The 18799-nt window shown below is 44.0% G+C and overlaps 1 protein-coding gene across 3 annotated transcripts in view; it reads right to left on the bottom strand.

Annotated features, from left to right (window-relative positions):
• Nucleotides 1-16980, bottom strand: part of itgae.2 (integrin, alpha E, tandem duplicate 2) — a 31107-nt gene extending 14127 nt beyond the window's left edge. For 2 of the 3 annotated variants that reach the window (XM_017723961.1, XM_017723962.1), the window contains exons 1-14: nucleotides 16900-16980; nucleotides 16632-16734; nucleotides 16180-16271; nucleotides 15889-15974; nucleotides 15095-15206; nucleotides 14955-14999; nucleotides 14793-14861; nucleotides 14083-14204; nucleotides 12949-13100; nucleotides 12694-12847; nucleotides 7557-7704; nucleotides 7286-7356; nucleotides 7071-7197; nucleotides 6857-6984 (exon numbers count right to left, since the gene is read on the bottom strand). In XM_017723961.1, coding sequence (XP_017579450.1) covers nucleotides 6857-6984; nucleotides 7071-7197; nucleotides 7286-7356; nucleotides 7557-7704; nucleotides 12694-12847; nucleotides 12949-13100; nucleotides 14083-14204; nucleotides 14793-14861; nucleotides 14955-14999; nucleotides 15095-15206; nucleotides 15889-15974; nucleotides 16180-16271; nucleotides 16632-16734; nucleotides 16900-16945 — 1455 coding nt within the window. In that variant the 5' untranslated portion in view covers nucleotides 16946-16980. Of the gene's footprint in view, nucleotides 1-6856; nucleotides 6985-7070; nucleotides 7198-7285; nucleotides 7357-7556; nucleotides 7705-12693; nucleotides 12848-12948; nucleotides 13101-14082; nucleotides 14205-14792; nucleotides 14862-14954; nucleotides 15000-15094; nucleotides 15207-15888; nucleotides 15975-16175; nucleotides 16272-16631; nucleotides 16735-16899 lie in introns of all 3 variants that reach the window. The other variant, XM_017723963.2, reaches the window with a different exon arrangement.
• Between the last annotated feature and the right edge of the window lie 1819 nt (nucleotides 16981-18799).

The following is an 18799-nucleotide window of genomic DNA, read 5'->3' as shown; positions in this document are numbered from 1 at the left end:
CCGACTGAAAAGCTTGGTCAGTGGAGACGACAGTTTGGGAATTTAGTGTAAGGAGCTGGAGAACAAACTGCCGGCTGTGCAGCGAGTGGGCGGAGCTCATTGATCTGACATAGTAACAAGCTGCTCGTTAAGGAGCTATAATTTGGCAACATTAAAACAAAATTCCACGTTAATGGCCCGATTAATTTTTTTTTCTTACTTTATTTATTTAACTGCTGCATAAAAGCAATAGAACACTTAAGTTTGTGTTATTGCGACTAAAGCTGTGATGTTATTTCGTGATAAACACACTCCTTCTTGTGTTCTTTTGCTTAAATATAAATCAGCATCCTCTCCATGGATCACCACCTTATCGTGGTGGAGAGGTTTGTGTGCTTGAATGATCCTAGGAGCTATGTTGTCTGGAGCAAAAGCTCCTGGTAGGGTCTCCCATGGCAAACTGGTCCTAAGTCCTAAGTGTCCGAAGGCGTGGGCCTTGGCGTTCTGATCCTCGGTTACTGAAACTGGCTTTTGGAACTTGGAACGTTACTTCACTGGTGGGGAAGGAGCCTGAGTTGGTGCGCGAGGTTGAGAGATACCGGCTAGATATAGTCGGGCTCACCTCAACACAGCTTGGGCTCTGGGTCCAATCTCCTTGAGAGGGGCTGGACTTTTTTCTTTTCTGGAGTTGCCCATGGTGAGAGGCGGCGGGCAGGTGTGGGCTTCTCATAGCCCCTCGACTCGGCGCCTGTATGTTGGGGTTTTCCCCGGTGGACGAGAGGGTAGCTTCCCTATGCCTTCGGGTTGGGGAACGGGTCCTGACTGTTGTCTGTGCATATGCACCGAACAGCAGTTCAGAGTACCCAGCCTTCCTAGAGTCCTTGGGAAGGGTGCTTGAAAGTGCTCCTCCTGGAGACTTGATTGTCCTACTGGGGGACTTCAACGCTCACGTGGGCAACGACAGTAAGACCTGGAGGGGTGTGATTGGGAGGAATGTCCTCTTTGATCTGAACCCGAGTGGTGTTCAGTTTTTGGACTTCTGTGCAAACCACAGTTTGTCCATAACGAACACCATGTTTGAACACAAGGATGTCCATAAGTGCACATGGCACCAGGACACCCTAGGCCACAGTTCAATGATTGACTTTGTAGTCGTGTCATCGGACTTGCGGCCATGTGTATTGGACACTCGGGTAAAGAGAGGAGCTGAGCTGTCAACTGATCACCACCTGGTGGTGAGTTGGATCAGGTGGTGGGGGAAGATGCAGACCAGGCAAACCCAAACGTATAGTGAGGGTTTGCTGGGAACGTCTGGCAGAAGAACCTGTCAGATTGATCTTCAACTCACACCTCCGTCAGAACTTTGACCAGATATCGGGGGAGGTGAGGGACATTGACTCAGAATGGGCCATGTTCCGTTCCTCCATTGTTGAAGCGGCTGACTGTAGCTGTGGTTGCAAGGTAGTTGGTGCCTGTTGGGGCGGTAATCCTCGAACCCGGTGGTGGACACCCCAGGTGAGAGATGCCGTCAAGCTGAAGAAGAAGTCCCACCAGGCATGGTTGGCCTGTAGGACACCAGAGGCAGTTGGCAGGTATCGACAGGCCAAGCGATCTGCGGCTTCAGTCGTTGCCAAGGCAAAAACCCGGGTGTGGGAAGAGTTCGGTGAGGCCTTGGAAAGTGACTTTAAGTCGGCTCCGAAAAGATTCTGGCAAACTGTCAGGCGACTCAGAAGGGGAAAGCAGTGTGCCACTAGCACTGTATATAGTGGAGATGGTGTGCTGCTGACTTCGACTGAAGACGTCATTGGGCGGTGGAAGGAATACTTTGAGGACCTTCTCAATCCCACCAACACATTCTCCAGTGAGGAGGCAGAGCCTGGGGACACAGGAATAGGCTTGTCCATTACTGAGGCTGAAGTCGCTAAGGTAGTTAAAAAGCTGTGATGGGGCAGATGCGTTGCCCATCACCAGAGATTGTGTGTGTGTGCAATACTTACCTGAACACCTACCTGTGATACTCACCTGTTGACAGTTACCTTGCAGAGGCAGAGCAGAAAGAGCTCACTCATGAATGTGCCGAAGGGCCCACGGCTAGCTCATGAGAGGGGTGATGTCTGTTACCTATGTCACAGAAAGTGGAGTAAGACACGGTAGCAAATGTGTATATTGCAGCTAGACACTTTTATCGGTAATGGGATCTTGAGGCCTTGTAATATCGGTTGTGCTTTTATTTATCCTTGTTTTTAATCCACTCTTGTGGGACAGCAACACCCCTGCTGAGGAGAATGGAAGAGCTCAGGTAATGCAGAGGCGGGAACTCTATAAGAAGTGGGGGAAAGGTTCTGGGAGGAGGCTAGCTCAGATACTCACCTCAGATTGTGAGGAGATTGAGGAGTAGAGCAAAGCTAGACAATTTAGTCTTATGGCCTTGCGGCCTAAGACTACTTATACTTACCTGTGCTGCTCTTGAGTCAGGTCAACATTTTAACCATCGTTTATTTTGTGTTTGTACAGTTTTCTTTTGTGTTTTGACTTTTGTAAATAAATCACGCCAGTGTTTGCAAAGAATCCTTCCGAGTCGGTCCATCTTCAGCCTGCATCTGCATTCCTCATACCAATTCAGCTACAACCTACCCGGTGACTTTGTGTCTCCTCACGGAGTTCGGCGAAGCATCGTCACATTATGGTGGCAGCGGTGTCTGTTTCCCTTGAGGGTCGTCATATAAGGACAACAGCATAATAAGATTTCCACAAATGGCCGCAGCGATTCACACTGTGGTGGCTGTAATGAGCACAGCTACGGCCAAAAGACGACACTGAAGAACGGAGTCGGAAAAAAAACAAACATGGCGGCGTGCATGTAGACCGTGAACGGCGTGACAAAGGATTGAGGAAACTGTACATAAAGGACTTTTGGTGTAGTTCTGAGGCATATCTGGAAAAAAAATGCCTCCAAAGAAAGTGGCAGCGAGCTCTCATGCGGAGGAGCAGAATGAGAGTGCGAGAGAGCAATGGCGCCAGCCAACGACATCAGTGGAGTCTATCGCTGGCAGTACAACAGCGAGCCTAGAGCAAGTCTGTGAGTTACTCCAGGGCTTCATCGCCAAACAGAGGAGTAAAGATGAGCTCGTACACCGTGAAATAGTAAGACAGGAGCAAAGATGGCGATCACTTCAGCATCAGTTTGGACTCTTACAAGGAGAAGTCCAGAAAAGCCAGCTTGCAGCGAGTCTGGACGGCGCAAGGAGCGAGGAGCAGAGTATGCACCCTCAACCAAGGATTTTAAGGACTTCACAAATGGCAGCAGCAAGTCAAAGACAATAGCAGCAGGAGCGATTTACAGCGCTTTTGCTGGGAACGTCTGGCAGAAGAACCTGTCAGATTGATCTTCAACTCACACCTCCGTCAGAACTTTGACCAGATATCGGGGGAGGTGAGGGACATTGACTCAGAATGGGCCATGTTCCGCTCCTCCATTGTTGAAGCGGCTGACTGTAGCTGTGGTCGCAAGGTAGTTGGTGCCTGTCGGGGCGGTAATCCTCGAACCCGGTGGTGGACACCCCAGGTGAGAGATGCCGTCAAGCTGAAGAAGAAGTCCCACCAGGCATGGTTGGCCTGTAGGACACCAGAGGCAGTTGGCAGGTATCGACAGGCCAAGCGATCTGCGGCTTCAGTCGTTGCCAAGGCAAAAACCCGGGTGTGGGAAGAGTTCGGTGAGGCCTTGGAAAGTGACTTTAAGTCGGCTCCGAAAAGATTCTGGCAAACCGTCAGGCGACTCAGAAGGGGAAAGCAGTGTGCCACTAGCACTGTATATAGTGGAGATGGTGTGCTGCTGACTTCGACTGAAGACGTCATTGGGCGGTGGAAGGAATACTTTGAGGACCTTCTCAATCCCACCAACACATTCTCCAGTGAGGAGGCAGAGCCTGGAGACACAGGAATAGGCTTGTCCATTACTGAGGCTGAAGTCGCTAAGGTAGTTAAAAAGCTGTGATGGGGCAGATGCGTTGCCCATCACCAGAGATTGTGTGTGTGTGCAATACTTACCTGAACACCTACCTGTGATACTCACCTGTTGACAGTTACCTTGCAGAGGCAGAGCAGAAAGAGCTCACTCATGAATGTGCCGAAGGGCCCACGGCTAGCTCATGAGAGGGGTGATGTCTGTTACCTATGTCACAGAAAGTGGAGTAAGACAGGGTAGCAAATGTGTATATTGCAGCTAGACACTTTTATCGGTAATGGGATCTTGAGGCCTTGTAATATCGGTTGTGCTTTTATTTATCCTTGTTTTTAATCCACTCTTGTGGGACAGCAACACCCCTGCTGAGGAGAATGGAAGAGCTCAGGTAATGCAGAGGCGGGGCTAACTCTATAAGAAGTGGGGGAAAGGTTCTGGGAGGAGGCTAGCTCAGATACTCACCTCAGATTGTGAGGAGATTGAGGAGTAGAGCAAAGCTAGACAATTTAGTCTTATGGCCTTGCGGCCTAAGACTACTTATACTTACCTGTGCTGCTCTTGAGTCAGGTCAACATTTTAACCATCGTTTATTTTGTGTTTGTACAGTTTTCTTTTGTGTTTTGACTTTTGTAAATAAATCACGCCAGTGTTTGCAAAGAATCCTTCCGAGTCGGTCCATCTTCAGCCTGCATCTGCATTCCTCATACCAATTCAGCTACAACCTACCCGGTGACTTTGTGTCTCCTCACGGAGTTCGGCGAAGCATCGTCACAAAAGCTCCTTGGCGGCAGGGCTCCAGGGGTGGATGAGATCCGTCCCGAGTTCCTCAAGGCTCTGGATGTTGTGGGGCTGTCACGGCTGACACGCCTTTTCAACATTGCGTGGACATCGGGGGCGGTGCCACTGGATTGGCATACTGGGGTGGTGGTGCCTCTTTTTAAAAAGGGGGACCAGAGGGTGTGTTCCAACTACAGGGGAATCACACTCCTCAGCCTCCCTGGTAAGATCTATGCAGGGGTACTGGAGAAGAGAGTCCGGCTTATAGTCGAATCTCAGATTCAGGAGGAGCAGTGCAGGTTCCGCCCTGGTCGTGGAACACTTGACCAACTCTTCAACCTCTCCAGGATTCTGGAGGGTTCATGGGAGTTTGCCCAACCAGTCCACATGTGCTTTGTGGATCTGGAGAAGGCATTCGACTGTGTTCCCTGGGGTATTCTGTGGGAGGTGCTTCAGGAGTACGGGGTACATGGCTCTTTGCTATGAGCCATTCAGGCCCTGTACAAACAAAGCAGGAGTTTGTTTCGCATGGCCGGCAGTAAGTCAGACTTGTTCCCAGTGAGAGTTGGACTCCATCAGGGCTGCCCTTTGTCACCAATTCTATTAATAATTTTTATCGATAGAATTTCTAGGCGCAGTCAGGGGATGTAGGGTGTCCGGTTTGGTGACCTCAGGGTCACATCGCTGCTGTTTGCAGATGATGTGGTCCTATTGGGGACATCAGGCCGTGAACTTCAGCTTTCACTGGATCGGTTTGCAGCCGAGTGTGAAGCAGCCGGGATGAGGATCACTACCTCCAAATCCGAGGCCATGGTTCTCACACGGGAAAGGGTGGAGAGCCCTCTCTGGGTCGGGGATGAGCTCTTGCCTCAAGTGGAGGAGTTTAAGTATCTTGGAGTTTGTTCACGAGTGATGGTACAAGGGAGTGTGAGATTGACAGCCGGATTGGTGCTGGGTCAGCAGTGATGCGGGCTCTTTACCGGTCTGTTGTGGTAAAGAAGCTGAGCCATAAGGCAAGGCTCTCGATTTACCGGTCGATCTACGTTCCCACCCTCACCTATGGTCATGAGCTTTGGGTAATGACTGAAAGAACGAGATCGCGAATACAAGCAGCCGAAATGAGTTTCCTCCGCAGGGTGGCTGGACTCTCCCTTAGAGATAGGGTGAGAAGTTCGGTCATCCGGGAGGGACTCAAAGTAGAGCCGCTGCTTCTCCACGTCGAGAGGAGCCAGTTGAGGTGGTTTGGGCATCTTGTTAGGATGCCTCCTGGACGCCTCAGGCAAGGCCACCGGGGAGGAGACCCCGGGGACGACCCAGGACACGCTGGCGTGGCTATATCGCCCAGCTGGCCTGGGAGCGCCTCGGAATCCCTCCCAGGGAGCTAGTGGAAGGGGCTGGGGAAAGGGAGGTCTGGGCCTCATTGCTCAGGATGCTGCCCCCGCGACCCAAACCCCGGAGAAGCGGAAGATGATGGATGGATGGATGGATGGATGGATGGATGGATGGATGGATGGATGGATAAAACAGCATGCTAGCCGTGTTTTCCCCAGTAATTTTCCCTTACCTCGGCCAAGACATGTTTGGTACCTTAAGTTTGTCTTTTTAGTTTTGCACTTCAGATATGACTGTAATGTAGCTAACAGTGATTGGAAGTCTGTGTCACCCAATTCTGTTGTATTAGCCTTGTAACACCACTGGAAAACTAAACAAGAATACTACAGACACGAAACTTTCCTTTGCTTATCAACTATTAGGGTTGCCACCTCAGCTCTGTAAATTCTGACTTTTGAAGTGAATTCAGTGGATGGGTTCCCCTGTTCATTATGCAAACCGAGATAGATAAATGTCAGTTGAGCTACAGAACCTGGTCTTCTCCACTCCTCCTCCTACTCCTTTCTGTCCCAATATTTAGGGTAATCTGAACCAATCAAATGTATTCTTTGTAGACAAATGGTTTGAATGGGTATAATAAGCAGTTTAAATTGCAAAGAAAATAATTAAATGTGAAAAATTTGTCTCTAACAATGGAATAATTTTTTTCTCCTGGACAGACAACTAAAATCCAAGATGAGCCATGAAAAACTCTGGACAGGTGGCAACCCTAGCATCATAAAGTATGTGCACTGCATTTTTTCAAACCTGATCTCCTTCTATTAAATCCTGATCGGTTCCATCAAAAATGAAGACTGCACCAGTCAAGTTATACCTTGGAGCTCCAGATATGTACAGTGTTTTAGTGCCTATGTGTACAGATGCCACACTGTAACCTGTAATAAGCAAAGAGATTTCAGATTTCAGATTCAAAATGACTATTGCCTTAATAAATTCAACAGTCATACTAAGAAGATCTTACCCAGATAAGAAAATCTTGGTTCCTCCTTTGTCGCATTTAAAAACGTCACAGTCTTCTCTTCCTTCCTTTTCAGAATGATCCCTCCACTCCAGTCATAGGCCCCCACTGCCCCAAAAAGCATAGAGCCCTACAGTTGAGGGAGAAATCCGTATACAGTTCAGATATCTCTGAGAGGTAATGTGAGAACTATGTGCATTGTAAAAAGCTGGCATTACTTTGTGAGTTAAATGAGAGCTGAATCCGGCCTCTGCGAGTTCAAATTCAAATCCTACGCCTTTGTTAATGCCTGAGAAAAGAAGGTCCTGGTTTATGAGGTAGTGGAAGTGGTATGTGCAGTTTTCAAGTATCATTTTAATTAAGACAAAACTATATTAGGTAAAAATACCTACTTTCTGGTGAATGTAGTTTCATCTGCATAACATGAATTCCTGGTTAGGTATTACTTTCTGCAACCCCAGGAGCCCAAAATTTGAAACTGTGACTTACCTTCAAGGTTAAATATGCTTTTTTCTATTTTAGAAAGAATGGTTTCCAAGGCAGCATAATTAGACACATAGAAGAATCTCTCTGCATCACCAGCGATCTGTGTCATCTCTTTTATTGCTTTAGAACTGCCCAGAATTCCATCTCCAACCTGTGAACACAACAGCACTGTTTTAGTAATTTGCCTATATATGTAATACTGAAACCTTTCCTGTGTTATTTATAACATTCAAGATATAAATATCAATATGAATCAAAATCTCTGAGGAACGTTTCCAGCACCTCGTTGAAATTATGCCACGAAGAATTAAGGCCCGAACTTTTACTAGCAAGTACCTAATAAAGTGGCCGGTGAGTGTATGTGTCTGCAGCCCAGTGAACCAGTGGGCGTAACAAATGGGCGGAGACACTGTCAATCATTTCTTGCATCGACCAATCATGTAACAGATGGACTCTCAATCAAAACATGAATTACTTGTCTCTCATTTTATGCATCAGCCAATGGTTTGAAGGAAAGTGCCAAGCATCACAAACTGTTCAGACACGTGGAAGTGGGAAGATAGTTTGAAGTTGCGTTAAATATCACCTAATTTCTTATTTCAGACCAATACATTATTATAGCTGTTGTTTCACATGTGTACATGCTTGTGTGTACATGTTTAGGTCTCTTTGGCAGGTAAGGCAGGACAGAGTTTATGCAAACACTGACTGACCATCACACATAAAAGCATTAGGGAACTGATAGAACATGTTCTTCCTGACCTTGTGGGTAAAAACATGAACACAATATAGAAACATGTGCACATATGCAGTTCTGAGTGGCATGTGTCTTTTTCTGAGTTTATACAAACGCTGTTTCCACCTAAACTTCATATTCATAGCCACTTGGCTCCTGATGGAAACTGTTTGCCTTCAGTGTTTTGTGCTTATGATCATTTCAGGTCTCCAGTCTGCAGAATTTCCCCTTCTCACAACATCTAACTAGATTACACATTAATGTTTGGCTGCTTCTGCTGAGCGATTTCTTGACTTAATCCATTGTTCGTCCATAACTCAGCTAGAGGAGGCCATTCAATGTACCTACTTGTTGAAAAAAGTCATAGATCCCATTAAAAGTGTCTGTCGGTTCCTGGTGGTTTTCAGTAGTCACTAATGGTGTTCGGTGTTGATTTATATTTACAGCATTTAGCTGACGCCCTTATCCAGAGCGACTTACAATTTGATCATTTTACACAAGTAGGCGAAGGGAGTGTTAGGAATCTTGCCCAAGGACTCTTATTGGTATAGTGTAGGGTTCTTACCCAGGTGGGGGATTGAACCCTAGTCTACAGCATAGAAGGCAGAGGTGTTAACCACTACACTACACCAACCACCATGTTGATATCACCATGTAAGAGATTCAGATAATTTAATTGGGTGTTCTGGGACTGAATCCGTATACAGTTAAAGGAAAACCATCAGGTTTGATTCCTAACGGTTCTAATCGTCTTCAGCATGGCTTTCATGAGTTTCAGCAGTAGTGTGTTTGTTTTTTCTGCGAATGAACCCGACATTGTTTTATCGTCATGGATTTATTTGGAAAGTTTCCATATTAAACTACCTTATAATTAGTCTGACAGCGTTGATATACATTCAGTGTAACTCTTGATGTCCAGCAATACGTGTTTCGCTGTTTTTCCCTCATAAAGATTGTTTAATTGATTGATGCAAAAATGATTTCCGCCCAGAGTTCCCTCCCCTTTAGGACTCCAGTCTGCAGCATTCCCATTCTCCGTTTATGCGGAGCCTGGCCACTCCCTATTTCTCCCGTAATATATCAAAAACAGGACTACTAATCAGCAGAGGGCGCCCGTGAGTGAGTCCTCAGTGAATGGGAGTGAATGGAGCTCAACGGCTAAAAATGAAAAGTTAAAATAGTTTCAAATTACTCGCCCAGAACTTTCATTTACGTTTTCCTAACGTTCTTTCCTAACGTTTTGCAGTTCGTACGCACGTTTTATCTTATTCATGGTCACGATTTCTTAAATCGTTCCCTTGTTTTCTTTTAATCGTGCCCACGTTTTCTTTACTTCGTGGGTACTTTTTTTAATTTATTTTATTTTCTAACTGGTTTTCTCGTTTTCTTTTAACCGTAGTCATGTTTTATTTTTTGCTGAACACACGTTGTTTGTATTTTGATAACAGCTCCCTGGCGCTGCCTGACGGGTTTTGATGTGTTCATGAACAGAGACGCCCATCAGGTCAGTAATATTGTCAAAAGATTCAGGAAATTTGGAGAAATCTCTGTGCATGAGGAATTGGTTGAAAGTCATGACTGAATGTCTGTGACCGTCAATCCTTTAGATCTTTTGATGGGCATCACCACATGAGCTCAGGAATGCTTTTACTAACAGTTGTCAGAGGTCGTGCATATGCTTTTTCAGGGACGTCCCTTGTTTCAGCATGGCCACACCAAGCCACCAAGCGGAGTCAGGTCTGGACAACATTTCCCAGCAACACATGGGAGATCACATGACGGCTCAGGCACAATCAGAGTCCGACACGGACTCCATTTCCCAGGAGTCACTGGGGACTCACATGACTGATAACCAAACACGGCGCTACTATCAGCATTCACAATCCCCAGATTACTAACGTGGATCACCTGTGGACTAGGTCATATGACCTTCAGTAGTTAGTATTTAAGCCCGTACAATAGGTATATTGTGAAGTATTCTGTCCCTGAGATCTACTGAGCAGTTTTTTGGATGCTTGCCTCTTTGTGTTTTTCGACCTTTGCATTGCCATCACGTTTCTCGAGTTTTTGCCTTGTCCTTTTGGTACTATTGCCTGTATTGCTTGATCAGTGTTTTGACTTCTTGGACTGCGTGGATTCTGGTTTTCCCTCTGGTTAAGATTAAATCTGACCTTTTTCAAGATCTGCATGACTTCTGAATTCTGTTCCCACGTAACACACTTTCTGTATGGGCTACAACAACATGGTTGTGTAATCAGAGATTGTAGGTGCTCGACTGGCTTGTCCCAGGCCTGGATCATCCAGCGGGTTTTAAGAGCTACTAGAGGGTCCCTCGTGAGCAGTAATGAGAAAATCGAAACAGCTGTTTCGGCTCATGGTGGGAACAATGGTAAAATTGAACTTCCATTATAGTCAGTGAGGATGTCTGGGCAGCAGAGCACCTTTTCTGTTTTTTTTCCTGCAGTTCCACCTTACACTAGACAAGAAGAAAATCTTCCATGAAGTGGAGAAGAGAGGGATCTCTATGACGCTCTTATTTTCAGAGAAACAGTGAGAGCACTAGAAGTTAGAAGTGAATACTGAGCTTGTTAGTTATTGAGCTTAGCTAAGTAGATGCAAGTTGGCGTAACCACGCTGCCCACCACAGCAGTAAAATGCTGTATAAAATGTAGACTACTAGGTTAAATGTGGGGAAAATGTAGCGTACAAACACTTTTAAATATGTTCCCCAATCCACAGCTCTGTCGGTAAAGCAGCTCTTATAAGAGAAGTCTGTGGTTTGCTTATGTCTGTGGTTTTGCTTACGGTGTAGACATCCTGCAGATGTTGTACTTCATTTGAATGCTCAGTTGCAATTAGGGCACAGTATAATTTGCATTATGTGCTGCATCTGATGCTCTCCTGATGCTCTCTGAGTCTTTCCTAAATGCCTGTTTATTTTTCTCCTCCAATCATTGTTTAGTAACTGTTACACTATCATTCTTTATCTCGCTCAAGTTTTTAGCATTGAGATAATGTCCCTGTGAATGTAACTTGAATATAAAGCTCCAAGTATTCAAAGGTATGCCTGAGGAATCTCACCAGGCCTGAAACTATAACATAATAAGATAATTATATTAAGAGTATAAGATGCCCGTTTCCAAAGCCACATATAAAATGTCAACCACCTGAGTTTAAAAGTTGATTCGTCCTTGCTGGCAGCGATCTGTGTCATCAAAGGTAAGATATAAATGGAAAAAAACTCATCCGCCACGGCAGCATACTTTATCTAGACTGCTTGACTGTTTGGGTTTTTAAGTTTGCTGATTCTTTCTGTCTGATTGTAATTCATCTCATCTTCACTGGGTTTAATGTTTTCATGGTCGAGAATGTTTGCATGCTTCATAGGGAAGTGTTGCATTGGTTGTTGGGTTCATTTTAATCCGCGTTCGCATTAATGTGTAAGTAGTCTTTCTGCAGATTTGTCTCAATTGGAAAAACAAATGCGCTCATTATGGTGATGTGCCAACACTGTGATTAGTATGCATCATGGTGCTGCATAGGCACATTTAACTTGGTGTGATATCCTAATGATCTGGCCCTTAATGATCTGGGCTTGCCTTGCTCTCATTCCAGATCTGTTCCCCACTAAAAAGTGCAAAATACAAAAAAGGAACGGCTGAAGTCTGCTAAACATTCTGTTGTCCCAACTTGCTTGCGATGTACAACGTGTATGAAGAGCATTGGTTCATAAGGTAAAGCAAAATCTAGTGCTTTGTAATTGTTTGTCTGTCTGTCTGCCCTGTGATGAACTGGCGACCTGTCCAGGGTGTATCCTGCCTTCCACCCGGTGACAGCTGGGATAGGCTGGGATATCTAGGCTGGATATCCAGCAACCCCCCACCACCCCCCCACCCCGCCCCGCCCCGCCCCGCCCCGCAACCCTGAGGGAGAAGCAGCTTAGAAAATGTGTGTGATTGTAAATTTCCAAATCATTCAAACATACTTTTTAGTAGTCTAGCGTGAGCAGTACCCTGCCTATATCCATCCATTTTCTAAGCCGCTTCTCCCTCAGGGTCACAGGGGGTACTGGAGCCTATCCCATTGGGCAGAAGGCAGGATAAACCCTGGACAGGTCGCCAGTCCATTGCAGGGCAGACAGACACAAACAGTCACTCACACCCAGGGGCAGTTTAGCATGTCCAATTGGCCTGACTACATGTCTTTGGACTGTGGGAGGAAACCGGAGAACCCCCACACAGACACAGGGAGAACATGCAGACTCCACACAGAGAGCACCCCGGTCACCCAGCCGGGGAATCAAACCCAGGCCCTCCTTGCTGTGAGGCGACAGCGCTACCCACTGTGCCGCCCACGCTGCCTATACATGTAATGAAATTCAATAAAACAAAATTCAGTACTTACTCCTATAGCAAAGCGAAGAACTCCTTCCATCTCTTTCATATTCAAAACCTCTGTTAGGCTTATCGGTGTTCTGCTCATTTCCCCATCAGATAATACGATAATCATTTTGCTGGCATCCTTTTTTGATCCATTTTCAGGAACAAAAACTTCTGTGCTGTAAAGCAGTGGCACAGTGGCTGATAAGGACTTTGTGGTAAGATGATGTAGTAAACACTGGTATATGCTGACAGGCACTGTTTGGTTCAGTGTACTTACAGAACGTGGTAGAGGGCTGAGGCTGTCTTGGTTCGTTTCCCGATTTGTGTTATGCTGTTCACCTTATCCAAGGCTTTGGCGACATTGTCATTTTCTTGCAGTGAGAGTTCGGTTCTGATATCACTCCCAAACTGCACTATGGCAAAGTTACACTGAGAAAAAAATACAAGCACACATTTAAGAAAACCCAGCAGTGAAAATGACGCCAGGCGTGTAATTGGTTACTGTACTTAGGCATGTTTTTCAAAAGCTTTTAAAGTATGTGCACTTTATTTTTAGGTTCCCTCAACAATGTTTCACAGTATAGTATTTCACTTTTCATTGCGCCACATTTGGCAGCAGGTGCTGACACTCGTCACTCTGAAGTGAGAGAAAACTCAGTTGTCTAAATATCTGAAAGAGTAAGACCTCCTTTCTAACTGAAGCAAACCCATCATAGCACAGTGCCCCTTTTAACTGGCTGAGTCGGTTGAGCATATATAAGAAGCAGTTACAGCTGTTCAGCTACAACTTTGAATGTCAGAAAGATGAAATATGTCAGAGGAGTCTTATACAGTGCTGTTGGCTGTGGGGGCAGGGTAGTGTACCACCGCTGTGTTTGTTCTTTTTCCGTTGTGCTGTATATGACTTGATATGATATGAACAGGACTTCTGGCCTTGAAAGAGTAACAGAGGCTCTACTGAGTTCAGAGTTACTCTGAACAATGGAAAATGTATCCTGTTCCTAATTTTGCCATTTTCAATAAACCAAATTTTTCCATGTCATTTTTCCATGCCATGCAGGTCTTAATAGAAATTATTAATCGTAATCAAATAAGATGATATTGATGTGTGCGAAGGTTCAAGCACCCCTGGTGAATTTACATGCTTTGTTGATTTTTTGATGTTAAGTGTATTTAAAACAAGGGCGTTTGTGCTTCACTCCTCACAGACAGTAGAAACATAAAAAGCGGAATTTTACTTTTACTCTACCGTGACTTTATTTGAGTTATTACTGGCTTTTATAATAAAAAGGCTATTCCCATTTTCACTCACGTACAGGATTTGATCACACTGTCCACCACTTTAAGCAACATATTGTTCAAACTAAGACTAAGCTAATTTCCCGAGACTAAAAGTGAAAAATCTGCTTACTGTAAAACATGATGCCCAGACTTTTTTCATCACGTTAGACATGAAGTCTTTGGCCCGTGTAAAATCCTCAGGCTCAATGCTGCCAGAGCCGTCCAGCACGAAAGCAATCTCTGTCCCAGAATCTTCAGACAGACAAAACAGTCTTAATGCTTTTGTTTTCCTGAAAAGTGTTTTCTCTACTGAAATCTTGTCCTCTTTGTTGAAATAAAGACGTTTGGAGGAAAACATGAACACTGTAAAAGTTTCAGAAGGTTCAGAGTCTATACAGTCCATATATGGAAACTATGCTGAATTCATTGTTGCTGTAATGCCAGGACAACCAGCTCATTTACATATGTCCACCTGTTCAGCCTACAGCAGTTTAGCACCTGCCCATTTACACCAAAGTTATAAGAAGTTATAAGTCTTTCGAATGAGGCGCTGTACAGGGCAGACAGTCAGAACAGAGCTTTATATCAGTCTCGAACGCCGGGGAACCAAAACAGCCTGTTTAATTTAAAATGATAACGAGGAGCTGGAAAACTGCTGCGTTCATTTTTTTGGTACATAAAACCACACAGGTGTTGTAAGTGCATCTCAAGGAGAAAAACTAAGATATAAAAAAACTGAGGTATGGTCCTTTTAAGGCAGAGGTCTTCTAAGGCAGTGACATTCATCAGATACGTTAGTCATGACCGGTTTTCTCAGAACAATGAGAAAAATGAAAATACCTTCATCGTCTTCGCCCTCATCCGCGTCTCCAACGTATTGCTCAGCCTGTCTTCTCTTTCTCGAGGGAGCTAATTAAAAAAGCCATTTGTTTTGAGAGTTAGGCAAAAGGTGGGATAAAGAAAAGAGAAAATAGGAAATACAGTGGATGCTTTTCGGTTTACCTTCGCTGGTGTCATTTGCAGCAGCTCGCTTGAGTTGCTCTGAAACTGAAGAGGTAAAAGCACAATGAGTGGGAATGACTCGAGAGCAGATTCTAGACATCACAGCTTCTTAATCGCGACTTGGCGCAGAATACCAGTACCTAAGTCGGCAGGATTGATTTTGTCCTTCTCCTTTTTATTTAACACATGTGCACAAAGTCCATTGAAGTTCTCCGACGAGGCCTTCTTTTTGGTCCGGATTTGATTACAGACCTTGAAAGTTGAGATGACAGTAATTATTTTATTTAAGGTAAAATATGTTCATGCAGTTGATGCCAAATCGTCTTTGGTACAGCTTGAAATAAACGGCTCGGTTGTGTTCAAGGCCTGACCTACTTCAGTAATGCTGTGCAGCTCAACTGCAGATTGCTTTGTCCCATTTCTGTCTGCCGGCCAAAATTGCAAAAGAGTTCCCAGAGGACATTTTCAGTGAGGGAGTGAGATCAAAAACACTTTACATAACTACTGAGGTTCTGGTGACCAGCAAACCTCACCATAAGCGTTAAGTGGCTGTGATGGATGCTCCCTTTTTTTTCGTTACGGCTAATTTTGTAATAAACAGGTCAGTTCCTGCACATGAGAGAACCCACATATTCTGTCTTTTCACTTCACATTCAACGTTTGTCTGAGAAAAACGACTCATTATCTAAACGAGAAGTCAGCCAGTCTGACGCCTTTTGGCAGAGGAAACTGTGGTTTTCCTGAGAACACTAACTGTCATGAGAATCAGGCTGAATACTGTCCCCATGATATACATTCAATAGGTTTGATTTACTGCTGGAGCACAAAAAAAAAAAAGATAATAGAGTAGTCAACCAGTCATCAAGGCCTTAAACACAAACTCCACCGGACATTTTTTAAACAAATGTGTGACATATTAAAGGTGAAATGGTACCAGGAGTTGCTCTTCCTCTTCACTCAGGCTGGATGATATGGACGTTATTGGTCTCGGGGTAACTTTCGCCCCCTTAACTGAAAATTCTTAATTGACAGAATTTTTTAATTACAATGTAGAAATATTTCAGTGGTCCAGTATTAATATTAGATTGTAAGTGCTTCTAATATTGAATGTGGAATTCTTGTAACAGTGCTGCAATTTTACTAGTCTATGCATAAATAAATACACATAAATCTCGCTGGTCTATTTTTTACACGGATACGAATCAATAAATGTAATCATACCTACCAGTGTGGTAGGTAGCATCCACTGTGGAACATTCTTTATCTTCCGGTGTACATTCAAAAACCTTTCCATATGTAGGAGAAGGAACAAAAACTCTGTAAAAAAAACATTTCTCAGTTACAGTTTTCGGGCTTTGAGTTTTCATTGCTTGCAAAACATTGAATGCTTCACTTATAATTTACATTGTCATGAACGGTTAATACGTCAGTGTCCAAAGAAAAGTGTGTACCTCCAAAATAGTAGCAACAGATGGAGACCTACATTTTTTGGTTCATTGTGAAACTGTAAATTTCAGCCGCCTCGTTGACGGTTTACAAAAGTGATGTAGAAAAACAGCCCAAAAAAAAAATGGAGATCCCTTTTGTTCTGGACAGTGACGAACATATGTGTGAAGAATTTAAACTTTTAACCATTATTATTTGTTAAATAAACTTAAAAAAAACCACACAACTGACCCATTTTTTGACTTAATGATGGTTTGTCCAAACAGTTTGTCAATGTTTGTAAAATTACGCACTGGCTCCGTCAATATGTTGAAACCTGCAGTGGTGTATATCCCTATAATTCAGAGAATACAGAAGGATGTAAGCACAGCAAAGAATTAAGCCTGCTATTGAATAAATAAAATTACCTGTTTATTATTATTTCATTACATTTCTGCCTTTCTACACTTCTGTCTTTCTATTCTTTGTATGTAAAAATGTCAAATTCCTTCAGACGCACCTGTCATCAGTAACACTGCTGCAAGCATCTTGATGTGATAATCCATCTGAGGTGGCAGTTGTGAGAACAGAAGACTGAAAAATCAACTTCTCATTGTGGTCTTAAGCAACGACTGACACGTGGGCCACGAGTGCTTGTCAAGCATTTGACGACACTTAAATGCTTGCTTCCGTCTGCCTGCTCTGTGAAGATTGCTATGGAAACCGTCAAAACTTTTGGGTTAGGTTGTGCACTTTTTCTCCAAACAGATGTAGATGTTGTGGAGATTTGCCACAAAGCGATGAGGCAGAAGACACTGACACAAATCCAGTATCCAGTAATATGTTCCATTACAACACATAACAAAGCAAATTATTCAGTAATTAGAACATTAGTATTAGAACACCTTAAGAACACGTATTGATAAGACTCTAGGGTTCACATTCCATCCATTTATTGTTTGGAGGGGTCACTGATTGGTGACATGGGAGCCCACCGGTAGGTGGTGCTGTTAGAAAGAGAGGAAAAAGCTCACAACATCAGAGAGCCACCATATCAAAGTATTCCGGCTCGAGACTTGGGCAGACAGAAACTGCCCCCCTTTTCACGCCACTTGAAAAGGCATGCATCGTCTCGGTGAGATGCATCCCGACTGCCTTATAAGTTCACAGGGCATTCCAAACTATAGGGAGCGAGAACTTTTCTTTGGATAGGGACCCTAGACTGCACAGGGAGTAGTGAACAGTGCTTAATGACTGAACAATGACTGCATCTCTAAAAGATTTGTGTTTGATTACGACACCAAATGAAGGTCTTTATAAACAGCACCGTCCTGCATCCTGTGCTCAAGTGTGCCGGGAATAACATGGACAATAAGCATTTTGGTGTTATGGCTGATGAGTATATATGAATATTCATGTATGAGTGTATATGAATACTGACTTTATCTAATGTAACTTTGTATCGTTACATTATTTATGTATTGTGAATAATTTAATAACTGATTTTAGAGTTAATATTACTTTCATAACCTGGGAATGAGGAAGCATACAGTGAATAACAAGCATCTGGAATGTACTATTATTTGTAATCAGCAGTTCATATAGTGCTAGTACAGTGACAGTCCTGTGGTTATACTGCTGTACACGTGTGTCATTTTTAATCTTTTTTTTTAGTCTTGAGCACCTCAATTCATGCCATTTATTAAAAAAAAGTCATCTGCATTGAGCACAGTGTTGTTTAAGGTGAAGACACTGGGAAGTCGTGCCAGTTTTCTAATTTTCTATTTATAGCTTTTTCCTAATATATGGTATACTATATGGTAAGATACTGTCCACCATACTAACAAGGACAAGGGTGAAGCAGCTAAACAAGGACCTTTCCCTGAATTTGTATTTGAGGGTTATTTTTTCCCTAACAGAGAGCATTACATCATAATTTTATTTAAGATTAAGTGACCCTTATTAGTCCCACAGCAGGGAAATTTCACCTCGGCATTTAACCCATCCATGAAGTGAAACACCACATACACACGAGTGAACACACACACACACACACTAGGGGGCAGTGAGCACACTTGCCCCGGAGCAGTGGGCAGCCCAATCTGCAGCACCCACGGGTTAGATGTCTTGCTCAAGGACCCCTCAGTCATGTGCTGTCAGCTATGGGGATCAAACCGGTGTCCTTCTGGTCATGAGGCTGTTATTACATTATTATTAAATAACATGACCGATAACGGAACTCACCCTGGATTTGAATGATGTTGTGCAACTATGCATGACTCAATGTGCTAAATCAACAACTGCCTCTAAATTTCAATACAGCGCATTGTTGGATTCATGTTATTTAAAAAGGCGACTGATTTTATAGTTTGCAAATTTATAATGCCGGTTTGGCCCATTAAACAACAATAGTGTTTATT

The sequence above is a fragment of the Pygocentrus nattereri genome, chromosome 17 (assembly GCF_015220715.1).
Source record: "Pygocentrus nattereri isolate fPygNat1 chromosome 17, fPygNat1.pri, whole genome shotgun sequence".
In the NCBI taxonomy this organism is placed as follows: domain Eukaryota; kingdom Metazoa; phylum Chordata; class Actinopteri; order Characiformes; family Serrasalmidae; genus Pygocentrus; species Pygocentrus nattereri.
This window is presented reverse-complemented; position numbering and strand designations above follow the sequence as displayed.